We start from the raw sequence: 12,133 nt of genomic DNA, 5'->3' as shown, positions 1-12,133 counted from the left end.
CGACTAAAGCACTATTTCTGTCGGGGTCGCCATGTAAGGTATGTTTTGTGGTTGGTATTTATGTATAAAATACATGGATCACGTAGACGACGAGCCTAATATACACCAGCTGCTGAAGGCAGTCAGGATCGGAGTCAAGAAGACGCTCAGGAAACGCGCGGACAGCGTGGAGTACAGCGCGCTGTGGCTCGCCAATATGCTACGGTAAGACAGAATTTACTACAATTCCTCCTAACTACTTAACTTCTACAAAATGGCCATTCACATGCGTTGGCTGGGTCGCCATGTAAGGACTCGAGAATGTCTCTAGAATACAGCTCATTATGACTAGCTAATGTGTTGTAGTAGACTAAAACAAGCATGTCCGACTAAAGCACTATTTCTGTCGGGGTCGCCATGTGAGGGATGTTTAGTGGTTGGTATTTATGTATAAAACACGTGGATCACGTAGACGACGAGCCTAAGATACACCAGCTGCTGAAGGCAGTCAGGATCGGGGTCAAGAAGACGCTCAGGAAACGCGCGGACAGCGTGGAGTACAGCGCGCTGTGGCTCGCCAATATGCTACGGTAAGACAGAATTTATTACAATTCCTCTTAAGTACTTAACTCCTACAAAAAGGCCATTCACATGCGTTTGGCTGGGTCGCCATGTAAGGACTCGAGAATGTCTCTAGAATACAGCTCATTATGACTTGCTAATGTGTTGTGGTAGGCTAAAACAAGCATGTCCGAGTAAAGTACTATTTCTGTCGGGGTCGCCATGTAAGGTATGTTTTGTTGTTGGTATTTATGTATAAAACACATGGATCACGTAGTCAAGGAGTCTAAGATGCGTCAGCTGCTGAAGGCAGTCAGGATCGGTGTCAAGAAGACGCTCAGGAAACGCGCGGATAGCGTGGAGTACAGCGCGCTGTGGCTCGCCAATATGCTACGGTAAGTAACACATATTATAATTCCTTGGTGATACCTACAAAATTGCCAGAGTGTGGGTCACGCGTTGTCTGTAGAATACTGCTCATTATGACTTGCTGTGTTGAGGTAGACTAAAACAAGCATGTCCGACTAAAGCACTATTTCTGTCGGGGTCGCCATGTAAGGGATGTTTTGTAGTTGGTAGTTATGTATAAAACACACACGTAGACAACGAGCCTAAGAAGCATCAGCTGCTGAAGGCAGTCAGGATTGGGGTCAAGAAAACGCTCAGGAAACGCTCTGACAGCGTGGAGTACAGTAGCGCGCTGTGGCTCGCTAATATGCTACGGTAAGTACTAAATATTATAATTCCTTTGTGATACCTACAAAATGGCCACTTTCACACGTTGGCTGGGTCGCCATGTAAGGTCTCAAGAATGTCTCTAGAATACACTTTAATGTGTAATGTTGTGGTAGGCTAAAACAAGCATGTCCGAGTAAAACACTATTTCTGCCGGGGTCGCCATGTAAGGAATGGTTTTGGTGGTTGAGAGAAACGACGAGATGAGAACTGACGCACAGGAATTATCAACCGTTGTTTTTGTCAGTTTATAAATATAGATGGTCAAGCAAATCTTGTCAGTAGAAAAAGGCGCGAAATCAAATTTTCTATGGGAAGATATCCCTTCGCACCAAAATTTTTCAAATTTGCCGCCTTTTTCTACTGAGAAGATCTGCTTGACCATCTATAACCCCATTAATATGTTTATTCTTTCACAGACTCCTAAACAACCTACGTCAGTACAGCGGCGACGCGGTATATCAGAAAGAGAACACCCCTCGTCAGAACCAGCAGTGTCTTCGTATCTTCGACCTGTCGGAATACCGCCAGCTCCTCAGCGATACCGCCGTGCAGATCTACCAAGGTACGTCATTAACCCCTGGAGTTCCAGAGGTCTACTGCTAAACAACTTCCGTCAGTACAGCGGCGACGCGGTATATCAGAAGGAGAACACCCCTCGTCAGAACCAGCAGTGTCTCCGTATCTTCGACCTGTCGGAATACCGCCAGCTCCTCAGCGATACCGCCGTGCAGATCTACCAAGGTATGTCATCACTAACATCTGGAGTTCCAGTGGTCTACTGCTGAACAACCTCCGTCAGTACAGCGGCGACGCGGTATATTAGAAGGAGAACACCCCTCGTCAGAACCAGCAGTGTCTCCGTATCTTCGACCTGTCGGAATACCGCCAGCTCCTCAGCGACACCGCCGTGCAGATCTACCAAGGTACGTCATCACTAACCCCTGGAGTTCCAGAGGTCTACTGCTAAACAACCTCGCGGTATATCAGAAGGAGAACACCCCTCGTCAGAACCAGCAGTGTCTCCGTATCTTCGACCTGTCGGAATACCGCCAGCTCCTCAGCGATACCGCCGTGCAGATCTACCAAGGTACGTCATCACTAACCCCTGGAGTTCCAGAGGTCTACTGCTAAACAACCTCGCGGTATATCAGAAGGAGAACACCCCTCGTCAGAACCAGCAGTGTCTCCGTATCTTCGACCTGTCGGAATACCGCCAGCTCCTCAGCGACACCGCCGTGCAGATCTACCAAGGTACGTCATTAACCCCTGGAGTTCCAGAGGTCTACTGCTAAACAACCTCGCGGTATATCAGAAGGAGAACACCCCTCGTCAGAACCAGCAGTGTCTTCGTATCTTCGACCTGTCGGAATACCGCCAGCTCCTCAGCGATACCGCCGTGCAGATTGAGATGACTTGGTGGTCGGAGGGTCGAAATGGAGTTTAAGTAAAACCAAACATTACCGAAGTTGTGTTGTATTCTCGGTATCCAAGTATAGAGAGCCTAAATCTAAACTTAACACATATATTTATAGGCTATTATTGCTTACATGCTATTTATACAATTACGTGCGTCGCATATTTATGTCGCAGGCAGTAACGTATAGTTACTGTTAATATGTTAACTTGGGCATATAGTACACCTCCCTGGAAAGTTACTCTTCACCCCCACAAAGGAGAAAAAAAAATGTGACACACGCAGTTGCATTTACATTTTTTTTTCTAATTATAAATTGAATATAATAATAAACTAGTTATTACTTTGTTTCAAAATACATCTTAGTGTTATTTTTATGAGTTATATAAACCTGATTATTTTTTAATATCTTAACATTCGGTGAGAGTCTAATTTATCGCCTACTTGATTTTTTAAAAGTATTAAGTCTCCTGGTTTATATTGTACAGAATTCATTTTCTTATCATACATTAATTTTCTATTTACTTTACTAGACATTAAATTATTTCTAGCTTCTGACTGAGCTCTTTGTAACCTATACTTAAATTCTTTAGTATAACTATCATAATTATAGAGAGGGTCGACAGAAGAAATTAAATTATTCGGTAAACGACAGTGTTTGCCGAAAACTAATTCGAATGGCGTATATTGCGTCTCGGTATGTACGGTGGTATTATACGAAAAACACCAATAGCTTAACCAGGTACTCCAGTCTGTGCGGTTATTACTACATTGTATCCTAAGGTAAGCTCCTAGGTTCTTGTGCGTGTTCTCGAGTGCTCCTATAGTTTCGTGGTGATAAGCAGTCGAGTGTAGCTTATTTATACCTAATAATCTACAAATATCGCTAAATACACTGGACATAAATTCGGTACCTTGATCCGTTATGATGTCGCTTGGTACGCCATATCTTAAAATAAAATTATTTACAAATGCTTTGCTTACAGACTCGGTGTCTTTCCTCTCTAAAGGGTATGCTTCGACGAACTTAGTCAGTTCACACTGAATTGTTAATACGTACTTATAGTTATAATTATCTACTTCTAAAGGTCCTAGAATATCTAAAGAAACTCTTTCGAAGGATGAGCTTGGTGTTGTAGTTATCATCATTGGTTCCTTAGTGTATTTATTAGTGTGTTTGTTGTGTTGACAATGTGCACATTTCTTTACGTATTCGTATACATCGTGGCTCATTCTTGGCCAGAAGTAATGACGTCTTATATTGTTTAACATTCTATTAACCCCCGCGTGGCCACTCGTGGGTAATAGATGGAAATCGTTCAAAATAACTCTTATTTCCTCTTTATCGTATACTTTCGTAACACCTTTTGTTACAAGGATCCTAGGAATATCACATTTGTAGCTAGCTAAAAATTCATTTATTTCTTGCGCATTTCGTTTATCTTTTATTATTATAACTTCATTTATGCATTGCTTCTTGCAAAATTCTTCTAATTCCCTCGCTAACACGCCTACGGTAGATAACGATCGGGATGTTAGATATATGCATGATTTGCTTGGTACGTACTCAAAATTTCCTTTACTACTCATTATTTTATTTTGACATGTCTTACTTAACTTATAATTGGAACTTAATATGAGTTCAATACAATTTTTTGGTGCTTTGATGATTTCCACAACTCTAGGTTGATCAAGCCTATCGTTTGCGGGTACATCTGTCGCTAAGTCACCTTGATCGCAAGTTTGTTGTGCGCGCTGTTTCCGTGATTGGGCTCTGGTCATGACTGATACAACGTTTGTTCTAATATTTTTTAAATCTTCACTATTCATCGGTAAACGACTCAATGCGTCTGCAGCTACATTGTTTCGCCCCGGAATGTACTCAATATCAAAATTAAATTCTTCTAAATACAACCTAAATTTGGTTAATCTACTCGAAGGATCAGTCATTCCAAAAAGATAAATCAATGGTTTATGGTCGGTGACAATTTTAAACTTTTTCCCGAAGAGATAGGGTCTAAAATGTCTTGTCGACCAAACTATGGCAAGTAATTCCAAATCTATGATTGGGTATCGCGTTTCGGCTGGCTTAAGATTTCGACTTGCGTACGCGACTACCTTCCCGCTAGCATTCGATAATACTGCCCCTAATCCTATTTTTGATGCATCTGTATGTAACGTAAATGTGTTATTTTCCGAAAAATCTGGATAATCTAAGACTTGTGGACTAGTAAGAATATTTTTTAATTTTAAAAATGCTGCTTCACACTCTGTAGACCAATTAAAAACTGCGTTTTTCTTGGAAAGTTGATTTAAGGGATAAGCTATGTTCGCGAAATTTGGAATAAACCGTCTATAGTAATTGGCAAATGCTACGAATCTTTTGACCTCGTCTGTATTCGTTGGTCTTGGGTATTTGGTTAATGCATCTACTTTCGCTGGGTCGGGCTCTACTCCTTTTGAAGTTATTTTGTGTCCTAAATACATTATCTCTTTACGTAAAAATTCGCATTTTAATGGATTTAGTTTAAGATTCGCGCTCCTCAAACGTTCTAAAACTTGAGTAAGGTTATGGTTATGTGACGTCATGGATTTTCCTATGACAATACAATCGTCTAAGTATATAAAACATTGTTTGTAATTTAATCCGGACATGGCTATGGTCATAAGCCTTGAGAAAACACTACCGCTTGTTCGGAGCCCCATGGGACATCTCTTCATTGAATACATTTTATCGGTCGTAAACGCGGTGTATTTCCGGGATTCCTTGTCTAAAGCTAGTTGGTAATAACCTTGGGAAAGATCGAGCTTTGAAAAATATATGCTACCTGCTAGGGAATCTAATATTTCTGTTATGTTGGGCAATGGGAATTTATCATCCTGTATTTTATTATTTAGTTGCCTATAGTCGACAACCAATCTCCATTTCTTTTCTCCTAACTTATCACTCTTTTTGGGAACAAGCAAAACTGGACTGGACCACTCGGAAGTAGTCTCTTCAATTATGTCGTTGTCTAGCATATCTTGGATCTGAGTTTGGAGTTCTTTGCGTAAGGCATGTGGTATCCTGTAAGGTTTTACGTATACTGGGCTGGCATTTTCTTTTAAGTTAATTTTGTGCTCCAGCAAGTTTGTTGTAGTAAGCTTGTCGCCTGGCAGATGGAAAACATCTGCGTATTTTGCGCAAATTTGTTCTATACTTAACTGTTCCTCTGTGTTTAAATAAGTGTGTAAATTTAAAAGATCTAATAAGGTTTTTACTCTATTGACGCTAATTCTCCTTGAGTCAAAATTGCAAATATCAAAATTACATAATCTGTTTACTTTTAACTTTGATAAATCTAAAGTAACTGGCTTATCAGTTGTATTCAATATCCGTACGGGTATCTGACCTTTGTCTGGTCTTGAAATAACACCTGCTACAAAAACGCCTTCTTGCATTTCCTCGGCTAGTACTACGCAATCATCGTCTAGTTGTGACGTAATGTGAGTCATAACTTCGCATCGCGGAGGTATATTATGGACATACGTATTCTTTGAATGTACTTGCATAGGTTCGATACGGACTGACCTCGGTCCTCTAAAATTAATGCATTGCGTTTATAACTTATGTCTGCATCATAACGTTTGAAAAATTCTTCTCCTAAAATTGCTTGGGCTGAGCATTGCAAATTCTTAAAAACATGAAACTTTTCTTCGCAAATGAAACCGTTAAAGTCTAATTCTAAATATATATATCCCTCTGAAGTTAAATCTCCACATACTCCATTAATGGTAATGCTATATCCTTGTATTTGTTTAAAAAGATCGGGTTTGTTTTGTAAATATTCGTATCTAATAGCACACAGGGCTGCTCCGCTGTCGGCCAGGAGCTTTAACTTATATCCATTACCTACACTACAAGTTACTGTGCTATAATTATCTTTATTATAACTAAATATTGCGCTATTCATATTAGTCACGAAAAAACTGCCTGATAGGTTTTTCATCATCGTGTGACGGTTGTATGTGCTGCGCACGCGTATTCGGGCGAGCGGGCGCGCGCGCAGGTCGGCGAACTGTAGCTGCACTGTCAGCGAAATTGTTAGGTCGTTTGCCTCTATTTGTCGGGACGTGTTGCGAAATACCTACGCTACGGTTATTGCTAGAATAATATCGTGTCCCGAATGTATTTCTTTGCGTGTTAAAAGGTTGACCCCTATTATAACGTGCGGAGTGGGCGTTCCGGTTCCCGTAATTATTACGATAATGGTTGCGCCCGTAATGTAGGATCTGCTCCTGCTGTGGTGATGAGCTGTGCTCGTCGATGGCCGTCCTTATCGCTTCGGGCAATGACGTAAATTGCCTAGATGATATTATGGTACTTAACTTGGGATCCGCTAAACCGTCTGCAAACCGTTTAATGGCTGATCTCTCGTTCAGTGGACGAAGTATATCGTACCTGCTATCGTTACCGTCGGCCTGGGATATGGTCAGATTGACAAAAAGATCCTCGATCTCGGCTCCGAATGCCTCTATAGTTCTCCTACCTTGCCTAGCTCTGTACAGTTGAGCCTGAATCGATTCGGACGATTTTTTAGGTAGTAAGAATGTACGCATATCCGCGATAAGTAATTCTACGCTAGTATATGACGTCTTTAATCTGAGCTTAGCGCTAGACGAGAGTCTTGTTTTCAGGACGAACTCTATTAAAACCTGTTGAGTTTCGCTATTAATAATGGAACTGTACATTATAATGCCGTCTATCAACTGCTTAGTGGTATCCTCCTGCCCCGTCATGACGGGCAACAAGGCGATGGCCGTCTTGACATCAAAACTGGGCTTAGCCATTTTTACCTCTGTTTGAGATTCCGTATCGAAAAATTGTAATGCTATTTTTATCCTACTGTAAGTCTCGATAATATCGTTTATATGCTTATTAGCTAACTCTATTTCCGAAGGCACAAAGTTTGCCTTTTGCTCCTGTAACTGAGACACAATATCCGCCGCACGGTTATGCAGTTCGTTCGATTCGTCTAATTTCTTCCTACCTATTTCTTTCCGTCGCCTCTCTGGACCTAACTTTACAATATCTTCTCTTAATTTATTTAATCTGTCGCGTATGGACTGTAATTCGGCTAGCATAATAAATTCGCGGCTACAATTAATTACATACAATGGCTAAAATTAGGATACCTATCATTCGCTAAATATCGTGACGAAATAATAAAACATAATAATAAAGTTATATCTAACTTACATTGGTAGCGGGCAATGTACTCCCGTAAGTAGGTTATGTCGACGCTGCATTCCGCGCTGGCACGGGCGGGCGGTCGCGTGACGCCGCTGGCGAGCTGGCACCTCCATGTGGCACTCGCTGACGCTGCATGTGGCTGCCTCTGCTCCGACGACGATGACGGGCCGGGCTAACCCTGGACTCCCTCGAGCATGGGCCGGGATAACCCTGGACACCTCTTGATGTGGGCCGGGATAACCCTGGACACCTCTTGAATTGCGAGCCGGGATAACCCTGGACAACGCTCTTCTTTCTTCCTTCTTCGTCTCTTCTTAATTTGAGTTTTGTTTCTTGGTCATCTTTTTCTTTCTTCTCTTTCGTTTTCAAAATGCGTGGGAGGGTTCTGTTCTAATAGGAAGGTTCTTTCTTGAAAATGCGCAGGAAGTTTCTTTCTTGAAAAATAGGTTCTTCAACTTGAATCTTCATTAGGGTGATCTTCTTGCCTTGACTTCTATCTTCATTCTCGTATGCGGTGCGCCGTGGTATTCTTCACTTTCCTGGTTCTCTTCTGGTATGGGTCGCCATGAGATGACTTGGTGGTCGGAGGGTCGAAATGGAGTTTAAGTAAAACCAAACATTACCGAAGTTGTGTTGTATTCTCGGTATCCAAGTATAGAGAGCCTAAATCTAAACTTAACACATATATTTATAGGCTACTAGCTGTTGCCCGCGACTTCGTACGCGTGGATTTGTATATTGGTGGTTATATATTCTACATTAGCTTAGAACATTATGCAGCAAGAGATTGTGGTAGGACGGTTAATCATTTCTTAATTATTAATATTATACAACGCATGAGACTTGTCTTTCACAACCTACGAAGTTTCAAGCCCCTAACTGAATAAAATTGTCCTCGATGTAATCCCTCTAAACCCCCTTAGAAGATTTTCATGTCCTCTATTTAATAAAACCTACTACCTAACTACCTATTTACGAAGTTTGAAGTTCCTAGCTTTAAATAAAATTTGAACCCTATACAAACTTTCAAACCCTTTTTAACCATTTTAGGGGATGAATTTTTTAAAAGCTGAAATTATTTTTCTTGGTATTCTAAGGTATTCTAATAATATGCCTTTATACAACGATTCTAGTCCCGCACTCAAAAAAATGTTTGGCCTCCTCTGAAATTAGTTTTCTTCTGTTTTGATAAAATACATTTTTACGAAGTTTCAAGTATGTAGCTTTAAATAAAATTTGAACCCTATACAAACTTTCAACCCCCTTTCGACCCTTTAATTAAGAGATGAATTTTTATAAACGCTGAAATTACTTTTCTCGTATTTTAATAATATACCATTTTACTACTCACAAAAATGTTTGATCTCCATACAAAATTATAAACCCTTTTTCACCACCTTGAGGGTGAATTTTCGAAAACACTAAATGAGTTTTCTTCGCTTTTAATAAAATACCTTTTTACGAAGTCTCGAGTTCCTAGCTTAAAATATAATTTGAACCCCATACAAACTTTCAACCCCTTTTTAACCCTTTTAAAGGATGAATTTTTAAAAACGCTGAAATTAATTTATTGCCCGTTTAAAATAATACCTTTTTACGAAGTTTCAAGTTCCTAGCTTAAAATAAAATTTGAACCCCATACAAACTTACAACCCCTTTTTAACCCTGTTAGGGGATGAATTTTACAAAACGCTGAAATAATTTTTCCTGTCTTCTAATAATATTCCCAAATAGAAAGATTCAAGTCGCGCGTTCGAAAAAATGTTTGATATCCATACAATCTTTCAACCCCTTTTTCACCACCTTAGGGGATGAATTTTCAAAAACGCTGAAATTAGTTTTTTTGTATCTTAATTTAATACCTTTTTGCAAAGTTTCAAGTTCCTAGCTTAAAATAAAATTTGCACCCTAAGACGAACTTTCATCCCCTTTTTAACCCCCTTAGGGGTTGAATTTCCAAAAACGTTGCAATTACTTTTTTTTGTAATCGGCTATTATGCCTTTCTAAGAAGTTTCAAAGCATTTGTAATGGATTCAATCTTTCAACCCCTTTTTAACCCTGTTAGGGGATGAATTTTACAAAACGCTGAAATTACTTTTCCTATATTTTAATAATATCCCGAAATACAAAGATTCAAGTCCCGCGTTCGAAAAAATGTTTGATATCCATACAAACTTTCAACTCCTTTTTCACCACCTTAGGGGATGAATATTCAAAAACGCTGAAATTAGTTTTCTTGTATTTTAATAACATATATTTTTACGAAGTTTCAAGTTCCTAGCTTAAAATAAAATTTGAACTCCATACAAACTTTCAACCCCTTTTTAACCCTGTTAGGGGATGAATTTTACAAAACCCTGAAATAACTTTTCCTGTCTTCTAATAATATCCCCAAATACAAAAATTCAAGTCCCGCATTCTCAAAAATATTTGATCTCCGTACAAATTTTCAACCCCTTTTTTACCACCTTGGGGGATGAATTTTCGAAAACGCTGAAATTAGTTTTCATGTTTTTTAATTTAATACATTTTTACGAAGTTTCAAGGTCCTAGCTTAAAATAAAATTTGCACCCCAGGACAAAGTTTCATCCCCTTTTTTACCCCCTTAGGGGTTGAATTACCTAAAACGTCGCAATTACTTTTTTTGTCATCGGCTATTATGCCTTTCTAAAAAGTTTCAAAGCATTTGTAATGGATTCAAACTTTCAACCCCTTTTTAACCCTGTTAGGGGATGAATTTTCAAAAACGCTGAAATTACTTTTCCCGTCTTATAATAATATCCCTATATACAAAGTTTCAAGTCCAACACTCACAAAAATATTTGATCTCCATACAAACTTTCAACCCCTTTTTCACCACCTTGGGGGATGAATTTTCGAAAACGCAGAAATTAGTTTTCTTGTTTTTTAATATAGTCCAATTTTACAAAGTTTCAAATTTAAAGCTTAAAATAAAACTTGCACCCCATACAACCTTTCATCCCCTTTTTAACCCCCTTAGGGGTTGAATTTTTCAAAATCGCTTCTTATCTCTTGTACACTTTATAAATTCAACCTAGTGTGCAAATTTCAACTTTCTAGCTTTTGTAGTTTCGGCTCTGCGTTGATGAATCAGTCAGTCAGTCAGTCAGTCAGGACACTTGCATTTATATATATAGATTATTGCTTACATGCTATTTATACAATTACGTGCGTCGCATATTTATGTCGCAGGCAGTAACGTATAGTTACTGTTAATATGTTAACTTGGGCATATAGTACAAGATCTACCAAGGTACGTCATCAGCATCACTAACACATGGAGTTCCAGAGGTTCTCTGCTAAACAACCTCCGCCAGAACAGCGGCGACGCGGTGTACCAGAAGAATACCCCTCGTCAGAACCAGCAGTGTCTCCGTATCTTCGACCTGTCGGAATACCGCCAGCTCCTCAGCGATACCGCCGTGCAGATCTACCAAGGTACGTCATCACTAACCCCTGGAGTTCCAGAGGTCTACTGCTAAACAACCTCGCGGTATATCAGAAGGAGAACACCCCTCGTCAGAACCAGCAGTGTCTTCGTATCTTCGACCTGTCGGAATACCGCCAGCTCCTTAGCGATACCGCTGTGCAGATCTACCAAGGTACGTCATAACTAGCCCCTGGAGTTCCAGAGGTCTACTGCTAAACAACCTCGCGGTATATCAGAAGGAGAACACCCCTCGTCAGAACCAGCAGTGTCTTCGTATCTTCGACCTGTCGGAATACCGCCAGCTCCTCAGCGACACCTCCGTGCAGATCTACCAAGGTACGTCATCACTAACCCCTGGAGTTCCAGAGGTCTACTGCTAAAAAACTTCCGTCAGTACAGCGGCGACGCGGTATATTAGAAGGAGAACACCCCTCGTCAGAACCAGCAGTGTCTTCGTATCTTCGACCTCTCGGAATACCGCCAGCTCCTTAGCGACACCGCCGTGCAGATCTACCAAGGTACGTCATCAGTGTCATCACTAACCCCTGGAGTTCCAGAGGTCTACTGCTAAAAAACTTCCGTCAGTACAGCGGCGACGCGGTATATTAGAAGGAGAACACCCCTCGTCAGAACCAGCAGTGTCTCCGTATCTTCGACCTGTCGGAATACCGCCAGCTCCTCAACGACACCTCCGTGCAGATCTACCAAGGTACGTCATTACTAACCCCTGGAGTTCCAGAGGTCTACTGCTAAAC

The 12,133-nt window shown here is 40.5% G+C and overlaps 1 protein-coding gene across 1 annotated transcript in view; it reads left to right on the top strand.

Annotated features, from left to right (window-relative positions):
• The window catches only part of LOC134659169 (unconventional myosin-Va), a 97,515-nt gene that overhangs the window by 72,682 nt on the left and 12,700 nt on the right, over window positions 1-12,133 (top strand). Inside the window, exon 37 of the mRNA XM_063514801.1 lies at window positions 1,695-1,840. Within this exon, the coding sequence (XP_063370871.1) occupies window positions 1,695-1,840 (146 nt within the window). The remainder of the gene's footprint in view (window positions 1-1,694; window positions 1,841-12,133) is intronic.

This window comes from Cydia amplana, chromosome 24 (assembly GCF_948474715.1).
Source record: "Cydia amplana chromosome 24, ilCydAmpl1.1, whole genome shotgun sequence".
Classification (NCBI taxonomy): Eukaryota; Metazoa; Arthropoda; class Insecta; order Lepidoptera; family Tortricidae; genus Cydia; species Cydia amplana.
This window is presented reverse-complemented; position numbering and strand designations above follow the sequence as displayed.